This window comes from Opisthocomus hoazin, chromosome 2, assembly GCF_030867145.1.
Source record: "Opisthocomus hoazin isolate bOpiHoa1 chromosome 2, bOpiHoa1.hap1, whole genome shotgun sequence".
In the NCBI taxonomy this organism is placed as follows: Eukaryota; Metazoa; Chordata; class Aves; order Opisthocomiformes; family Opisthocomidae; genus Opisthocomus; species Opisthocomus hoazin.
The window spans coordinates 121,055,029-121,074,021 of NC_134415.1; the positions used below are offsets into that span (position 1 = coordinate 121,055,029).

At 47.9% G+C, this 18,993-nt stretch overlaps 1 protein-coding gene across 1 annotated transcript in view; it reads right to left on the reverse strand.

The window, feature by feature from the left end:
* LOC142364914 (uncharacterized) overlaps positions 1–18,993 on the reverse strand; it is a 33,846-nt gene continuing 14,853 nt past the window's right edge. Inside the window, exons 7-12 of the mRNA XM_075445154.1 lie at positions 17,630–17,704; positions 16,048–16,146; positions 8,162–8,268; positions 7,340–7,459; positions 2,590–2,719; positions 1–2,127 (exon numbers count right to left, since the gene is read on the reverse strand). Coding sequence (XP_075301269.1) covers positions 2,072–2,127; positions 2,590–2,719; positions 7,340–7,459; positions 8,162–8,268; positions 16,048–16,146; positions 17,630–17,704 — 587 coding nt within the window. The 3' untranslated portion in view covers positions 1–2,071. The remainder of the gene's footprint in view (positions 2,128–2,589; positions 2,720–7,339; positions 7,460–8,161; positions 8,269–16,047; positions 16,147–17,629; positions 17,705–18,993) is intronic.

Genomic DNA, 18,993 nt, shown 5'->3' on the forward strand with positions numbered 1-18,993 from the left:
CAGTTTTCGCTTTTTATTATGAAAACAATGAACATTTAAAATACTGTAACATGTTGAAATAAAATATAATTACACAGACATCAAAAAGTTTGCAAGCAGGTATAGAGAAAAATGCAGAAGCAATCTGGAGTCTACCAGTCTTGTGAGCTTCTCTTCAACGCCTTCATTCTTCTTTTTTTTTGTTTGGTTTTTTTTGCATGACAGAGGTTATCTTCAATGCTAAACAAAGACCTTGGGCAACATCCTGGCCCCAGTGAGGTCAATGAATATTTTCCATTGGCTCCAGAGATAGCAGAACTTTACTCATTAACCACATACTCATTAACACATCTTCTAAATCCTTGAACTTGCTGTACTTGTTTCTCCAGCGAGGCCATGTATTTTCTTGTTCTGCATCTGCTCCAAACCAGTTACTTTCCAGATAAAAGCCCTTTGGTCTATTCAGTTCATTCCTAAACTGCCTGTATTTCCCCTACACTGAGACACAAACACCAAGATGTGCAGATTCTAGATAGCGGGCTGCTGCTAAGCGGCATCCGTGAAGATTCCCCCTCACAGTATAGCAGCTAAACTCCAAACACAAATATACTGCTGCAGCTCACTGCCTCTCTGAAGGATGCAGCGGCTTTGGCAGCTATGCAGCAGGCGAAGGCTGTCAGGAGAAAGTGCTGAGCTGCAGGTAGAGCTCAGACAAGCCACCATCAGGGACTGGCTGGCTGCGATGGTGGAGGCACAGAGCTCCTCCGGCTCAGCGATGCAATCAGCATGATGCCGTAGCCATGTAAAGCCAGTAACATCCCTGGTTCCTCGGTGCCCTACGTGAAATGAGTTTCACAGCACCAGCCCAACGCCTACCAGCGCGCGGGCGCTGAACACGCATCAGTACGGTAATCTTCCCATACAATCTCCAAAGGCACAAAGTCGAGTGCAGATGGAGATTTGGCAATCATTACCTCGTCCTTCGAGACAGCTCTTCCAAGACAGGTCAGGTGGAGGCACAGCCTAAGGACCATTTGAGAAACCCTCACAGATGCCACCAGAGCTGCAGCTCCTCTGGGAATAACGGGCTCTGGCTTTTAAAGGTGCCAGCTCAGCGCTATTTATAAACTGCAGGATTCAATTGTAACGCATTCCCTCCTCCATACTATAAGCCCTCTGACAATGAGAAAGACACACTCCTCAGTAAATACTAAAATGACATTTTAAAAAATTTCATTCACAAATCTAGTTTATATTAGGATATTTAAGTAACAAAATGATAAAAACATCCAAATATCAGATTAAGAAAAATGATTTCAAAAAGTTACTTCAGTCTACTATAAGTACAAATGCAACATGCTTTGGACATACAGACTTCAAACTTTAGCCCACCATGAAATCTGAGGAGAAAAAAAGGGTTTATCCTTCCAAATAAGTTTAAAACCTCCTCTAGAAATTTTCCCTTGTGAAGCAAGCTAGCCGTACGTGGGATGAGAAGTATAAACAGTCATGGCATGAGGCAAAAGTCCAACTGTAGCAGTCAACAAGCAGTTAAAAGGTTTAGGAGGTTTGAGAACAACCCACATTATTCTCCCTTTGTCTCTGAACCGTGCTTCCTTCTGTACAGTAGTAGCCTGCCAATGAGCACCTCTGCAAAAATGCCAGAGACCAGACTAGCTGGTGGACCCTCCAGGGAAGTGAAGTACAACCACAGGCAGGTACATCCCGACCATTTCTACAACGGCACACAACGTAACAAGTCGACAAACAACATCACAGTGAAGAACTGAAAGGACTTAACGCAACCAGTCAAAACCCATTCAACAGCTTTTCATGAAGGGCAGCAGTCTGCAGTGAGCAGCCACTCTGTCTCAACGCCACCTCCTGCGCACAGCATGTTCATTCTCTCCATCCTCTCACACACTCATGCTCTCCGTCTCGCTGCTCCTCTTCTCCTCTTCCTCTGGTGGGGAGGTCTCCTAGGGCCTCTCTTGACTTTGGGCTCAGCACGGCATCACAGAAAGCAGAATCCTTGGAGCTCATTGGCATGCCTGCCCTGTTGGGTTATCGCTCTGGCAGCTGAACAGCTCCCTCAAGTCTCTTTCTTCATTTTCTTCCTCTTCCTCCTCTCCTTTTTTCCAGGTATGCCTGCCACACAAACAACAGGGGCCACTGCACAAACCTTCCACATGCAATCACATCCCTGGCAACTGTTGGCTTTTCACCTGAAGAAGGGTATTTTGGGGCTCTTAGATGTGTTTTACAAGGGCCACCTACTTGCAAGGGTAATCGAAAGTCATGGGGAGGGGTCTGAACGTTTTTAGTGGGCTCTGACTCACACATGCATTTCCTTCTGTTTCGCATTTAAAAGTACCGTGCAAAAATTACTCCCACTAAATGCAACAGCAGTTTTGCTCATTGACGCTGGCAGGAGTAGGAATGGGTATTTGTCACAGAAAAAAATATAACAGAGCCTCTCTAAGAATTAACACATACGGCTAAAGGAGAAGAATTTTGCACATTCACTTAAAAATGCATTTGTGAATGCTTCTCAGATTACAGATTACTCTGAAACCAAAATTCATCAGGTGTGCAAATGCAATCACTTACCGTTATCGGGTGAATTATTAGCAACGTCCAAGGATTTTCTGAGGGAAGCACAGACTGCATCACTGCTATGTTTTGTAGATATCAAGTCCCTTGGGCCTTCTTCCATTCTTGTTTCCAAACCTTGCTGGGACTTAATTGAAACAATGTGCTTCACTAAGCATATGAGTTAAATGAATCATACGCAAGTACAAAATATGAGAGAAAATGGCATTATTGGAGGGAATGAGGGTATTTAAAGAAACTGCAGGACAAATTAGTTTTTACATGGTTAGAATATTCTGGCATGTCATCTCTCAGAATCACAGAATCACAGAATCACAGAATAGTAGGGGTTGGAAGGGACCTCTGTGGGTCATCTAGTCCAACCCCCCTGCCGAAGCAGGGTCACCTACAGTAGGCTGCACAGGATCTTGTCCAGGCGGGTCTTGAATATCTCCAGAGAAGGAGACTCCACAACCTCCCTGGGCAGCCTGTTCCAGTGCTCCGTCACCCTCAGAGAGAAGAAGTTCCTCCTCATGTTCAGACGGAACTTCGTGTGCCTCAGTTTGTGCCCATTGCCCCTTGTCCTGTCACTGGGCACCACTGAAAAGAGCTTGGCCCCATCCTCCTGACACCCACCCTTCAGATATTTGTAGGCATTTATAAGGTCCCCTCGCAGCCTTCTCTTCTTCAGGCTGAACAAGCCCAGTTCCCTCAACCTCTCCTCGCAGTGGAGATGCTCCAGTCCCCTCACCATCCTTGTAGCCCTCCGTTGGACTCTCTCCAGTAGCTCTTCATCCTTCTTGAACTGGGGAGCCCAGAACTGGACACAGTACTCTAGATGAGGCCTCACCAGGGCAGTGTAGAGGGGAAGGAGAACCTCCCTTGTCCTGCTGGCCACACTCTTCTTGATGCACCCCAGGATCCCATTGGCTTTCTTGGCAGCCAGGGCACACTGCTGGCTCATGGTTAACCTGTCATCCACCAGGACACCCAGGTCCCTCTCTGCAGAGCTGCTCTCCAGCAGGTCCACCCCAAGCCTGTACTGGTGCATGAGGTTGTTCCTCCCCAGGTGCAGGACCCTGCACTTGCCCTTGTTGAACCTCATCAGGTTCCTCTCTGCCCAACTTTCCAGCCTATCCAGGTCACGCTGAATGGCAGCACAGCCTGCTGGTGTATCTACCACACCTCCCAGTTTGGTGTCATCAGCAAACTTGCTGAGGGTACATTCTAACTCTTCATCCAGGTCGTTGATGAAGAAGTTAAACAAGACTGGGCCCAGTACTGACCCCTGAGGGACACCACTTGTCACCAGCCTCCAACTAGACTCAGCGCCGCTGATGACAACCCTCTGAGTTCTGCCATTCAGCCAGTTCTCTATCCACTTCACCGACCACTCATCCAGCCCACACTTCCTCAGCTTCCCCAGGAGGATATCATGGGAGACTGTGTCGAAAGCCTTGCTGAAGTCAAGGTAGATAACATCCACGGCTCTCCCTTCGTCTACCCAGCCAGTCATGTCATTGTAGAAAGCTATCAGATTGGTCAGGCATGATTTCCCCTTGGTGAATCCATGCTGACTACTCCTGATAACCTTCTTTTCTTCCACTTGCTTCATGATGGCCTCCAGGATAAGCTGCTCCATCACCTTTCCCGGGATGGAGGTGAGGCTGACCGGCCTGTAGTTCCCTGGGTCCTCCTTCTTGCCCTTTTTGAAGATTGGAGTGACATTGGCCTTTCTCCAGTCCTCGGGCACTTCTCCTGTCCTCCAGGACTTCTCAAAGATGATGGAGAGTGGCTCAGCAATGACATCCGCCAGCTCCCTCAGCACTCATGGGTGCATTCCATCGGGGCCCATGGATTTGTGGACGTCCAGATCGCTTAAGCGATCCCTCACACAGTCCTCCTCGACCAAGGGAAAGTCGTTCTCTTTGTAGGCTTCATCTCTTACCTCCGGGGCCTGGGATTCCTGAGGGCCAGTCTTGGCACTGAAGACTGAAGCAAAGAAGGCATTCAGTAGCTCTGCCTTCTCCGCATCCTCCGTCACCAGGACACCCTCCTCATTCAGCAGCGGCCCCACGTTGTCCCTAGCCTTCCTTTTGCTGCTGATGTAGTTGAAGAAGCCCTTCTTGTTGTTTTTGACATCCCTTGCCAGCTTCAATTCCAGGTGAGCCTTGGCCTTCCTCGTCGCATCCCTGCATGCTCTCACTACGTTTCTGTACTCTTCCCAAGTGGCCTGTCCCTCTTTCCACATTCCATGCACCTTTCTCTTCTGCCTGATCTCTACCTCCTATTTATTTGTTTTAGAAGGGATTAAACTATTGAAATTGTCTTTCGTTACCATATTTCCCCCTGTTTTCCCCCGTGCATAGAAGAACAGCAAGTTATATTGAGGGGAAAGAACTGTAACTGTCGAGTGAGACTGAAGATGAAGATGTGCCCAGTGACTGCTCTATGACCACAGTCCACAGAAATACTGGAGGTAGCACAGGGAGCGTGATGAGCAACTTTGGATATCTGGCTTCGTAAGTAATTTCATTTTTTTATTTCCATCTCCAAAGGATGGGCTTGCACAGCAGCAGACACCGGCATTGGGGCTGACATGCAGCGCAAACTCCTTCTGACCCATCGTGCCAGAAGAAACAACGCTGTCCTGAGGACTCTGAACAGCACTACTAAGATTAATCATTAAGGCACATACAAAGCTAAAGCAACTAATTGGATGTGCAAGAGAGAGAGTGGGCTGGCAGCACTCCGGTAACTGACGGGCTGTCCTAACGACCATGTGGATTGCGGTCAGTGAGTTAGTTAAAAGCTTCTCCCTTAAAATGGGAGCATCGGGAGTTCAGGGAGCAAAATTGTCCCAAGGATCAGGAGAGACCACAGTGGATGTGAGGGGAAGACAACTGATACGACACAGCCATACCAGTCCAGAGCAACATATTCAGTGACAAGTGAATGAAAAACAATTAGGACTTTTTGGGGGCATACCCCTCATTTCTCATTTCACTGAGCAGCAGGAACATCACAGCTATGGACTTGTCCAAAACCCAGCCAACCCTCTGTTCCTTTGTACTTCCCATCCCAAATGAGCTCAGATTTTCCACAGCCTTTCTCTGTTGCACTCTTGAGACATTTTTCTCTCAATAAGCTTCTCATTGATCTAACATTGGTCTCGCTTTATTTTCACTGGCTTTTGGGAACCACCGTTGCATTAACAACAAGAGTGGACAAGGGAAAACCAATGGATGTCATCTACCTGGATTTTTGTAAAGCCTTTGACACGGTCCCCCACAACATCCTTCTCTCTAAATTGGAGAGCCATGGATTTGATGGGTGGACCGTTCGGTGGGTAAGGAATTGGTTGGATGGTCGCAGCCAAAGGGTTAGTGGTCAACGGCTCAATGTCCGGATGGAGACCAGTGACAAGTGGAGTCCTTCAGGGGTCCGTACTGGGACCGGTGCTGTTCAATGTATTTATCAATGACATGGACAGCAACATTGAGTGTACCCTCAGCAAGTTTGCAGATGACACCAAGCTGAGTGGTACGGTTGATACACCCGAAGGACGGGATGCCATCCAGCGGGACCTGGACAAGCTGGAGAGGTGGGCCTGTGTGAACCTCATGAGGTTCAACAAGGCCAAGTGCAAGGTCCTACACCTGGGTCGGGGTAATCCCCGGTATCAATACAGGCTGGGGGATGAAAGGATCGAGAGCAGCCCTGCTGAGAGGGACTTGGGGGTACTGATAGACGAAAGGCTGGACATGAGCCGGCAATGTGCGCTGGCAGCCCAGAGGGCCAACCATGTCCTGGGCTGCATCAAGAGAAGCGTGGCCAGCAGGTCGAGAGAGGTGATTCTGCCCCTCTACTCTGCTCTGGTGAGAGCTCAGCTGGGGTACTGCGTTCAGCTCTGGAGCCCTCAGCACAAGAAGGACATAGAACTGTTGGAGCAGGTCCAAAGGAGGGCTACAAAAATGATCCGAGGGCTGGAGCTCCTCTCCTATGAGGACAGGCTGAGAGAGTTGGGCTTGTTCAGCCTGGAGAAGAGAAGGCTGCGGGGAGACCTGATTGCAGCCTTTCAGTACTTAAAGGGAGCCTATAGGAAAGATGGGGACAATCTATTTAGTAGAGACAGCAGTGACAGGACGAGGGGTAATGGTTTTAAACTAAAACAGGGTAGGTTTAGGCTGGATATAAGGAAGAAATTGTTTACAATGAGGGTGGTGAAACACTGGAACGGGTTGCCCAGAGAGGCAGTGGAGGCCCCATCCCTGGAAACATTCAAGACCAGGTTGGACGGGGCTCTGAGCAACCTGATCTAGTTAGTGGTGTCCCTGCTCGCTGCGGGGGGGTTGGACTAGATGACCTCTAGGGGTCCCTTCCAACCCAAAACTTTCTATGATTCTATTACTGTTAACAGCTCCAGGTGACCTTCCACAACAGATAAAACACAGCCCTGTTGTACACTAAACTTGGAGTGAATCTGCCTGAGAAAGCATTTTTTTCTTCCATGATTAAAGCCATCTGCTCCTCTCTGCATTGCAAAATCAAACTGTTTTGTAAATCTGTTAGGGAATACTGTGTTGCAAAAACCCACTGGTCACTGTGCTCACTCTCCTTTTATGGGAGGACAGGGAGAAGACAGAAGAGGAAGCCAGATGATGGGGAGGAAGAAAAGCCCCCCTTAGGTCACATCATCCTAATGCAGAAGACATCCCCCTCTGCTCTTGGAAAACCAGATGCTACTCCGGGAATACAAAACACTCACATGCCTCGGTCCAGCTCCACCCTTTGCTTCTTTCACTTCAGTTTTCTTCTTCTTCCGCTGCATCTTGCTTTCAAGTCCAGAAAGGCAGAAATGAATGCCAGCTTTGCCTTTTGGGAAACCCTGAAAGCATCAGAGATTTTGTAAGAGGAGGCCTGGGATGGCTGATTCACTTTTTTGTTTCAGGAAAACTGATTACCTTCAGGAGCATGTGCTGACAGTGTACAAGCAGGGCGTCTCTCTGGATAAGGTACACACCTCGGCTTGAGACAGCTGTTTGCCAAAAGCTCAGCACGCTCTTCCCACTGCTGCCAAAGACGGACATTTCCTTGGGCTTCCAGAAAGCATTTAAACAGCAAGCTTTCTGCTTCTACATGTCCACCCAAGCTACAACTGTATCACTGTCAGCAAACCCTCTCACTTAAATAAATACGTCCCAGCCTCCTGGGAGGGTGTGAAGGCTGGTGTCAGCTCTGGACTCTACAGCTCTTTTAAGCCCCAGGAATTTGGGAAGGTCAGCAGCAGCAGAGAGTTCATTCACACAGGGTGGCAAACACCCGATGTTTGCTGCTCAGGACAGCAACGCCATCCAGATGATGAGCTCCCAGAACCAGCCAACTCCCCCAACCCATCTCCCACATCCTGCAAGTGTGTCCTCGCAGCTCCAGCTACCTCAGACGGGTCAGGGGAGCGACCATGCCAAGCAAGAAAGCCCCCGCAACTGGAGGCACCTGGCTCTGGAGCTGAACTGGACACCTCAGTCTGGCTGAGACTGACCCCAGTGGAGCAGGTCTCCCTTGGCCATCACCGCCGCCACCGTCTCACCTTCTCCTTCTCGTCCCCTGTCTGATGCTCCTCATCTCCCATCCAGTTTCCCCACTCTTCTGTGGGAGCCTTCCAATCAGAGTCTAGGTCAATTGCTGAAGGATCATCTATTAGGACAAGCATACGAATGAGTTATGTTCAAATCCGTACTACTTCCCAGGCTCACACCAGCAACACAAACGCTGCAAACAATATCTGTCACAGAATCACAGAATCACAGAATGTTCGGGGTTGGAAGGGACCTCTGTGGGTCATCTAGTCCAACCCCCCTGCCCAAGCAGGGTCACCTACAGCAGGCTGCACAGGACCTTGTCCAGGCGGGTCTTGAATATCTCCAGAGAAGGAGACTCCACATCCTCCCTGGGCAGCCTGTTCCAGGGCTCCGTCACCCTCAGAGGGAAGAAGTTCTTCCTCATGTTCAGACGGAACTTCCTGTGCTTCAGTTTGTGCCCATTGCCCCTTGTCCTCTCGCTGGGCTGTCATCTTCCTGCTTGCCAATGGGGTGTGCATGTATGCACGTGTCTTAAATGTATTTTAAAAAGTATACATTGACTGCTAATTCACAGTTAGGACTGCACTCTTCAGGACGGGAGGAAAATAAAGAAGGGCAGAAAAACACATACAGGAGCAAAAGCCCTTCCAGCCTGCACTTCAGAAAACAAGCTTTGCAAAACTAGTATGGTGGCTTGTCAAACATTTTCTTTTAATTTCAGGGAGCAGGAGGATTCAGGCATATCCAGAAACGCTGGCAGACACAGTAGGCTCTTCCATTCACTGCAGCACACCATCCTCAGGGCAATTATTTGTATGGAAGAGTAATATTAGCAAAGGATTTGTGCATTTGTTAATGCTGTCATTGGCTTTTCTTTCCTATAAAAAATAGTACCAATTGCATTCTTGACTTCATTTTCCTCTTTGATTTTCTTCTCTTGAATGTAAGCCAGAAAGGCACCAACATGCCATAGATTTCCAAAGCTCCCTAACATGCAACTCTAAATAAGCATGAAATAGGTAACACCCACCCTGCATTGATTCTGATCATTTTATGGGGGCTAGGCAGAAAACTTCTGAAAATCTTTCAGGTTTCTGTATCTGCCAGCATCTGGCACCTCTGAAAATCTGGTTGCAAGCCCTCAGCTGCCTCACCACAAAGCACTGGCAAAGGATCCTCAGGCAAGAAGGCAAACCAAACCAGTCTTGATTTCTTTGCCAAAACTGAATGAGGAGCAAAAAAGCAGATAAATCACCGTAAGATGTTGAAAGAACTACTCGATTATTTTTTAATGGCTTGATTGCATCAATCTTAAGTTTTACACTAACAGGGAGAAAGACTTTCAAAACAAAACATAGAGTAATAACTCTTAGCTGATCACATCTCTTAAAATAAAAACAAATATAAAAAAAGTCCCAGGCTGGATGGAAAAACTTCTAGTTGAAGCAGGGCCAAAACCAAAAGCATGCTGGGGATGATAACAGAAAACTGTTTCCAAAAAGTTGCTCTGTCCAGTTTGCTGCCAAACGTTATAAACATGATTATAAATGTTGCTCAAGTTTCTCAGTTTAAAATCCATGCCCTGTACATAGACAGTATTTCTCTCCTTCTTCAAAAGGGACAGGAACAATTATTTTCTAATATATTCCCCAAAAAATTCCAGTCTAAGTATTGTGGCCAAATGAATGCATCTAGACTCAGGAGATGCAGAATATACATGACTGACCTGGATGTCTGCAGAAGAGTTTGAGTAAGCTGTAGCACGGGATAGCACCACCACAAAGCTTCTGCTGCTTCTCCCCGGTCAGGTTACCTGAGGGCCTGGCTCACAGATGCTGGAGGATTTAGCCGTCGTGGAGGAGGGCAGCACCAACCTGCGCTCCCCACCCCGTAACTCTGCCCCGAGGTGCATCGGGGTGAGAACACAGCAAGCCCCAGCCCCGCAGCCTGCGCGTGCGCGCTCTGCCTCTGCGCTAATACACCCCAAGTGTCCATGGCAGCAACACATACAGGCAAAACCATGCTGCTACTGCTAGAGAGGGGGCAAATTCTGGCTACCAGGAAGGTACGCAGCAGGATGGGGGGACTGGTGAAATGGCACCGAGGCTTCAGGAATGGCAGTCCCTCCTGAGCTGCATGGCAGCAGCTCTGCCGATGTCTGCTCTTGTGGGTGTGCAAGCAGAACAGACTGCAACTTGAGGAAGGCACACTGGAAGCCACAACTATCATTTTCCCTTACTTAGCTTCATAGAATCATAGAATCATTAAGGTTGGAAAAAACCTCTAAGGTCATCAAGTCTAACCGTCAACCCAACACCACCATGACTGCTAAACCATGTCCTGAAGTGCCACATCTACAAGTTTTTTTAATACCTCCAGGGATGGTGACTCAAACACCTGCCTGGGCAGCCTGTTCCAATGTCTGACCACTCTTCCAGCAAAGAAATTTTTCATAATATCTAATCTAAACCTCCCCTGATGCAACTTGAGGCCATTGCCTCTCATCCTAGTGGTAGTTACTTGGGAGAAGAGACCAACACCCACCTCACTACAACCTCCTTTCAGGTAGTTGCAGAGAGCGAAAAGGTCTCCGCTCAGCCTCCTCTTCTCCAGACTAAACAGCCCCAGCTCCCTCAGTTGCTCCTCATAAGACTTGTTCTCCAGACCCTTCACCAGCCTCGTTGCCCTTCTCTAGACACGCTCCAGCACCTCAGTGTCCCTCTTGTAGTGAGGGGCCCAAAACTGAACACAGTACTTGAGGTGCAGCCTCACCAGTGCTGAGTGCAGGGGCAAATCTGATCTCTTAAACAGTATGTTTATGTACTTATTTTTAAGCACGAAAATAGTTTTAATGGCTAACTTCCTGCAGTGGGCTTGCATTCATGCTTTGCCCACATCACGTGGGTAGGCATGAAGCTTGGCCAGGCACTGGTGACTGCCTCATCTCAGAGTTACTCTTCCCAAAGCATTGTGTCCCAGAGGTATTTAAGATCAACTCAGAATAAAATTAAGTGCAATATAAGATTCTTTACAATTTTCTGAATTTGATGGGAAAATAGGATGAAATGTACTTTACTTATCCTAGAGCTCTTGTTTAAAACCTCTCCTGTTGCGTACAGTATTCCAGGGACATCTCCTGGAATGGCTTTAATCTCTAATATTTTTAAATCAGCAACTGGTCCGCCTTGGGTCACAACTTCTCTCACAGGCTAAAACTGCTCAGTAATTCCTGCAGTAGGTGAAAACCATGAGCATAAAAAGGAATGTGCCGTGCAGCAGTACTCCTGCTTCCTTGGTGGGTTTAGCACTTGCGGAGGTCATCTCTCCCAGTGCATCTATAGACATCTGTATCTTATATAGACATCTATATCTTATATAGTGCATCTATATCTTGGTAATTCCTGTTCTACATTTTTACATAAGCAGTGCCGTTAAATGCCATTTTCCAATTAAGTTCTTGCTTGCAGCCCACCTCAGTCCCCAAGCAGCTCCACCCAAAGCTGTACTTTTCTGTTCCCCGCTGCAGCAAGCAGGTCACAACTGCAGCGTGCGCATCAGGGCCGAGGCGATTTCCACATACCCCGTGTAATGAAGACACTTTAAGATCCTCAAGAGCACTACTTTGAAGGTGTCTTCACAAATCAGAGAGGCTGCCAGTACCTCTGCGGGCAGAAAGTCCATCCCAGCACCTACCACCCAAGTGCCCTTGGTCTCCAGTTGCTGGGGCAATGCCGGGGAGCAGCCGGCGGCGCCTCGGAGGTGTCGGGGAGGCACACCGGGTCCCACAGCAGCAGGGTCTGGTCAAAGGGGACAGTCAGCAGGTGCTCTACACCAGCTGATAGGTAGGGTGGAGTAGAGTACTCTACAGGCTGAACATAATTATCTGGCCTGGAAAACAAAACTGGGAAGTATTGCAGCAGAACTCCGTCAGGAAGGGGATTAAAAAATTTCTAGCCCAGAGTTGTAGGTTTGGATCCTATGCTATCAGCATGGCTCTTTGGCATTCTTTCCCACAGTATGGTCAGCAGAAACCTAAGGGAGAGCAGCCCTTCATCTATGGTACTGAGTCCTCTGCGGCTGCTGTAGAAAAGCCGTCCCTTTTGCAAAGGGCAGGTGGCTGTGTAATGAGCATGGTCCGAACCCAAATCCTTGCTGACCCCCTACTTGTAGGCCAAGTGGAATCCATTCAGTGCAAACGGATAGACAATTTCCAGTCTAAATCTGGCTTTTATGTGCTACAGGTCAAAATTATTGCTGCCAACAGCTGGGTGTAGGAGTCCCTCATTTGGCACCTTCCTCTAGCATAATTCAGTAGATGCAAAAATATCACATAAATCTCAGACTGGAGACTTCTCTTCATTCAAAGAAGCTGCTTATTCCCATGAAACAAAGGAATTCAAATTCATTTTAACTCCAGGACAGAAGGGAGGATGGCAGTCAGGAGACACAGGAACTTTCTGAAGGTTCCAGGGAAAATCTGTCTCGGCAATCAAGAAGGATTCATTGGGAAGATGCCAAGTCACAGGTAAAAAGACAGCCCTCATCGTCACGAGACACGCTGCATTTGCAAAGCAGAACATGGGTCTTCTGAGACTGCCCTGCGCTATTGTTGCCAAAGCACAGACCCACTGCGCTTAGAAGACGCACGGGATAAAATTGGTATTCGCTTGCCTTGGAACCAGGCACAAGTGCTCTAGAACAGGCCAGCTGGCCGCACTGTGAGGGTTACACATTTTGTAACAGCAAAACCAGCCCCAGCCTTTAATGTGTTTTGCGAGACATTTAAGCATAAGTACATAAATGGCACCAAAGGGGCAGTGGCAGATGCGCGGTATAGCTGCACAAAGGCAGTACTGGGAAATACGTGCAAGCAGTAAAGCCATCAAGCCAAAGCACAGGAGGCAGAGCAGGCAGGAGATGTCTGCTGGATCCAGAACAACGCTGCAGAACAAGCGAGAAAGGTGCCTGGTGAAACCAGAGCAGCTCCCGGGCCCAAAAGTAAAGTGAACTATGCCAGAAGCACCAGAGATCTTCTCTTTGTGGCAGGGCTGAAAAGCATGCAAACAGTAACAATGAGCAGGGAAAAATGAGGATGAAAGAAGCTGCCCACTTTGGAGCCCAGTTCCCTCGTGGAAAGAGTCCATGGGCCTGACCGCCTCAACCTCCTGGTGGGACTGCAGGGACTGCAGCCATCAGTGCTAACCACGTGGCTTCAGCTCCAAGACACTGAACACCCCTAGCTAACGAAGGCTTAGATTGCTAAGGAGTAACTGAACATGTAGAGGCAATGACTGATGACAGAATGAGGATTACAGAATCACTGAGGTTGGAAGGGGCCTCTGGAAACCGCCTAGTCCCACCCCACTGCTCACGGCAGGCTCAGCTACAGCAGGTTACTCAGGGATGTAGCCATCTGGGTTTTGAATATCTCCAAGGGTGGAGACTCCGCAACCTCTCTGGGCAAACTGTTCTGCTGCCTGACCACCCTCACCATAAAAACCAGCTTTTTTTATGTACCCATAGAATTTCCCGTACTTCACTTCATGCCTGTTGCCTCTTGCCTGGTCACTGGGCAGACAGGAGCCAACCACCCCATCAGGTGTTCATACACACAGATGGACTCTGCTGGACCCACTCCAGTATGTCCATGTCCGTCTTGTACTGGGGAGCCCAGACCTGGGCACAGCACTGCTGATGTGACAATGATTAAGAATTAACCATTGGCAACGTATGTCATTAATGAATGTCAACCTAACACTCTGGCATCACAGCGACTACGCAGGTCCGTAACTGCTAGCTTCCTCCTTCCCTCCCTCCCTCTCCCTCTAAATATATACGCTTTCAGCTGCGACAACACTTAAGCCTCAAACCTTTTGTGAGTTAGGCTGTTATTGTACTTCACAAAAAGATAACCCGATGGGGAGCGGGGAGCCAGCCAAGGATGCTCCGTGGGCTGGAGCAGAGGCGGGAGTCCAGCATCCAGCTCCTTCTTCTGTACCAGGCCATTGCGGAACAAAGAGACTCATTAAGTGTACTGATCTGGATTTGATAAAATGACCCCAGCTCATATTCAGGTTATGAATGGCATTTTTTTTCAGTTTGCGGGCCTGCAAGAACTAACAGGTCTTGTATAACTGTCAAAGAGCTCATTTTGCCTGCAGCGCAGACCTTAATGCCAACCATTACCTCATCTAAATTCAGGGAATAGACGTTCATGACACTCCCCTCTGCATCAATATCAAGGCTGATGATTCAAAGGAAAAAAACTGCCACTAAGAAGCAAGCTGTAAGGCAGGCACAAATCCTTCCATTTCTGATTTCAATCAAAATGCTTCTGCTCCAACCCTTGCAAGAGCACGCTGCTGAATTTGCTCCTATCTGTTCTGCCCTCAGACAGACGCAGCATCAAAAAAAGCGGAGCTCTGCCCGGCTTTGCAACTGCAGATGAAACCCGGAGCGTGCCAAGCGTGAACGCAAGGAAAGGCTGCTGGAGAGCTACCTACATCGGCGAGCCTGGGCTCCCAAGTTACAAAGGCGCTCACCAGCAGCAACGTGGGGGTAAACAAACACAGCACTAAGGGAAGGGAATGCTTGGGTCTGGGCTTTTTTCTGTTTTGTGTTGTTTTTTTTAAAGCAAACCATGCTATTTATAAAATCCTCTGATGGCCACACTGATGTGTCTGCTGCAGAATCTCAGTTACCGCTGGGCAGAGAAGTAAGATGACCGCAGTGTTTTCTCTTCAATGCATTCAACGACTCTGGGTTCTCCCGTAATTAAGTCAATCAGAGAAGCCAGAGCGAGAAGGGGTCTGCTCGGCTCATCAGACATCATTCCTGCAAGAGCAGGGTAAGGCCTCCCAACAACAGGGGTATAAATAGACACTTCACTCAATCCTGACCAAAAGGTCAAGAGAAAAGGCCATCTAATACCCACACTGTTCATGCCAAATCATTCCAACCGCTCAGGACCCACGCTGGCCTTTCAAGCAGATTTTAAAAGTTAAAAAACCACATTATCAATCATAAAAAGACTGAAATTCTGATTGCTGCACTCCACTGGAGTCGGATCCTGCATCTGGGTTCTGGGTATCGGCAGAAAAGTTTTAAGCGTTGACAAAGGCAGCCCATGCTCTAGCAGTGCCCTGTCCTCCCCACGGCCCTTCCCCGGCCACCCCACCGAGCCCGGGCTGGGGGCTGCCTGGAAAGGGGCCACCGAGCTCCCCCTTCCCCACCCAACGATGGGAGGGAGGGAAACACCATTACGAAAACCAAACACAACTTTGAATTCGTTCCACAAATTGAGTAATCCCAGATGACTGCTAACACGCGGGGTTCTTCCGAAGCACGGAGCCCATGCTGTTGCCCCTGGCTCAGGAAGCCCCTGACCCACTCTGCCAGGTGTGGGGAGGGACACGGGACAGGGGAGGGGGATCGCCTTGTGCATGCCCTGTTCCTGCGGTTATCTGCCAGCAACTGCTACGTGCAACTGCTGAAGAGAGGGCACGGGGCTACAGGAGCCTCGAGCCAGCCTCCTGCCGCTGGCCTGGCTGCCCAGAAGCTCTCATTACACTTTGCACAGCAGTACGTACGCACCGATCAAGTCTGCACCTACTGAATCCCTTTTTTGTTGCCTTCTAAGTAAAACCAGAAAGAAATGGCACGTTCTCACCATTCTCACTGGTCCCACACAGGATGCCCTGCTGCTCCGACCGAGCTCGCAGCAGCTTTGGGTGCCTGCCCAAAACCAGACCCAAAATTAATTTCTCCCGCACCTCTACCAGCCTTGTGCCAGGTGGGAAGCGGACCCCGATTTTTAAGGCTTAGAAAACAGACTGAAAAGCGTATCAGCATCAGCACACTGGTCTTTCAATAGAAAATGAGCACAGAGACGTACCCTGCCCCTGCCACGCGTCGTCCACAGGGAGGAAAGCCGAGCTGGCGTGCCAGCAGCATCTGGGCGGGCTGTCCTCGGATGATTTACTCTTCACCTTATCTGCACACAGGAAAAGCATCTTTTTAAAAAATAAAAAACCCAACCCTAAAAGATAATCACATCGGTATATTCACATTATTAAAACCGATTAATCATGCCTTTATCTGCTCGCTACGTCACGATGCCTGGATGCTATCTAATTTAAGCCACACATTAATCTATGCTGCTCATCACAGTGGATTTATTAATGAAGGCTGGACCAGGACACTACATGCAGAAGTTTTTAAAAACAACCCACTCAGGAGTGGCTACATTAACAATATTCAGAGATTCTGAGGAAAAACTTTCGACACATCTCTGTTGGGGACGTAAGAAGGGAGCTCCAAGAAAAAGCACAGATGAGAGAGATTTGCTGTAGGAAAAAGAAGAGTTAAAGTTCTTTTGATTATTATCTTCAACAACTAAAGCAACCAGTAGGATTCACGTGCCTCCCTGAATGACTCCCTTTAGCCCCTTTCTAAGGTCTGTACGTAACAGACTAGTGTTTTCTTCATTTTGTTTCACACACCAGATTTTTTTTTACGTCTCTAATTTTTCCTTTCTTCCTTCCATCTAAGGAACTCCTTGGTTTGCGCAGTTTTGCTCTGCATCGGCTTGATTTTTTGCTGCGTAACTGAAGATATTAACACATATTTCTCCCTGTTTGGTACTTGTGCATTAGGAACTGCTTGAATCCACTGACGCAGTGTCGGAAAATAGATGATAAAATATGGCATGTATCAGATTGACCACCATGTCTGGCTTTAGAAGCGAATTTCAGTGTTCCGGCTTACACCGCACATGCTGTTTTGTGCAGGGATGTCTATCTATATGTATCTATGCTTGCCTTTAGCATGTCTAGAAGATTCAGGACCAGTCTTTGCATTCATCAGCCAGTTGGACCTCTGGACAAATTTGAGTTTCTGGTAGACAGAGAGTGCTCAGAGCCAGGCCGTGAGGAGAACTGAGAGTTGCAGAGAAGCAAAGTGAAAGCCACAAACGAGGCTCAGCTTGATGGACAGCCAGAAGATGCTCCATCCTTCTCGAGGCCATGCATGGAGAGGCTCAAGCTGAAAATCCCTCGCTGTGCTGGGGAGGAAGCTGCTAGCTAGGCAGCCTCTAACAGGGCCTCTCCAACCTGGGCGTTTGCTTCCTCCCTCAGTCTGAAATTCTCTGAATTTGTTGGTCATCAGAACACAACAGAAATCTTCTCTGTGAGTAAACCTAACAGAGAAAGAATTTGCTGGGGAGGCATTATTTTTTTTATTTATTCCAAGATGAGACACGAGTTTGGAAAGCGCTCAATAAAATGTTCTGATGTCACTCCTTAGAATGCTGGTAGCGCTGGACTGCAGATGTGAGCAAGCTCTACAAGGGAGAGTGACTAATGAAATGTGCCTCCGAGGGAGAAGACCCATGTGTAAGCAACGAGAGTACTTTTAAGCCAAGCACCTAAGAAAGCGATAGCAGAATTCAGATAATAGTCCAAAGAGAGACCACTCACCTAACTCCCTGGACAGCTCTGACAACGTCCCAAAGGTCACAGGACAGGATTTTACTTCTGCAATATCCCATGTTCCTGCATATAAAAAGCAAACAAACAGTAACCCAAAAGGCAATGTCACATTCACAACTGGTGACTGCAGTTTCTACCTGACACTCCCAATCTCATTACAGCCCTTCTGTGTTCTCTCCATCCCAAGCCTGCAGCCACTGCTGTTGCTGGAGAAGAATCACGCAAGCAGAAAGTATCTTCTACGGACATAGAGAGTCCAGCCCCGTTGCCATGGTCACCTTCTCAGCCCTTCAAAGGGCATGTCACACCAGCATGGCACTTCTCTGGACTTAATCAAATTCCTCACTCATCTGAACTGATGTCCCCTTTATGCACAACTGGCAAAAGTTGTCATCAAGTGTCAGCTTGGAATTCGGCCTTTTGAAAGCATTAGAGTAAAAAATGGTACTAACGTCCTCCCCCCATCAATGCTATACTTCGTGAAAAAAGGACTCTAGCAGAGAAAGCAACTCATGTATGGGCAACCTAAGACCATTTTCTGAATCACCAGAGTACTGGATTACTACTACTGAAGGCGAGTCATCATATGGCCTTATACACCAATCAATCCAGCCATCAAGCTCGATTAATCAGTGAGATTGTAATGAAAACTAAATGCTTTCAAAAATTAACCAAAAAGCAGTATTAACCACTTTAAATTTTAACTCATAACTCTCCCGCCCCACCAAGAAGTCAGGAAGAGAGATTTAAAGGCCCAATTACCACCCAGTTATTAATTATTGGTATTGCTCTAGAATCTACAGTATCACCACAGTAGAAATACAATGTGAGACATAACTTTGCCATAAAAATTAAATCATGACGGAAACAAAAAGTCATCAAATACCAGTGAGAGAGCTAATATTAGCATCTCCTAATCTTTAAACTAATGGCTTGGCAGTCCATCCCTTCACTGCTTTAAAGGCGACTGAGGTTTTAGAGATGCAGTTTCCCACCTCCACCTTATGTTGCACAGAGAATGTCCCAACAGCACAACTGAGACCCAAAGCAGCTCTAAACGACCTTGTCTGGACACCAACAAGGGGTGAATCAGCTGGGAAGCTAGGCAGACTGTGTAGGTACAGCACAGCACTGGCCATGAACAGGCTACTTCCAACTGTCAAATACCCAAACTGATTTAGGAATGCCCTGCCTCGTACTGCTTTGAAATGCACAGGTATACCCTGACCATGTGTGAGCATTCCTGGAAGGAAAGGCTTAGGTTCCTTTGGAAAGGAGCCAAACACTAAATACCTGTGAGCAGAAAACAACTTGCACCCAACAGGCAGTCTGCAACGCAGAAGAAATTCCTG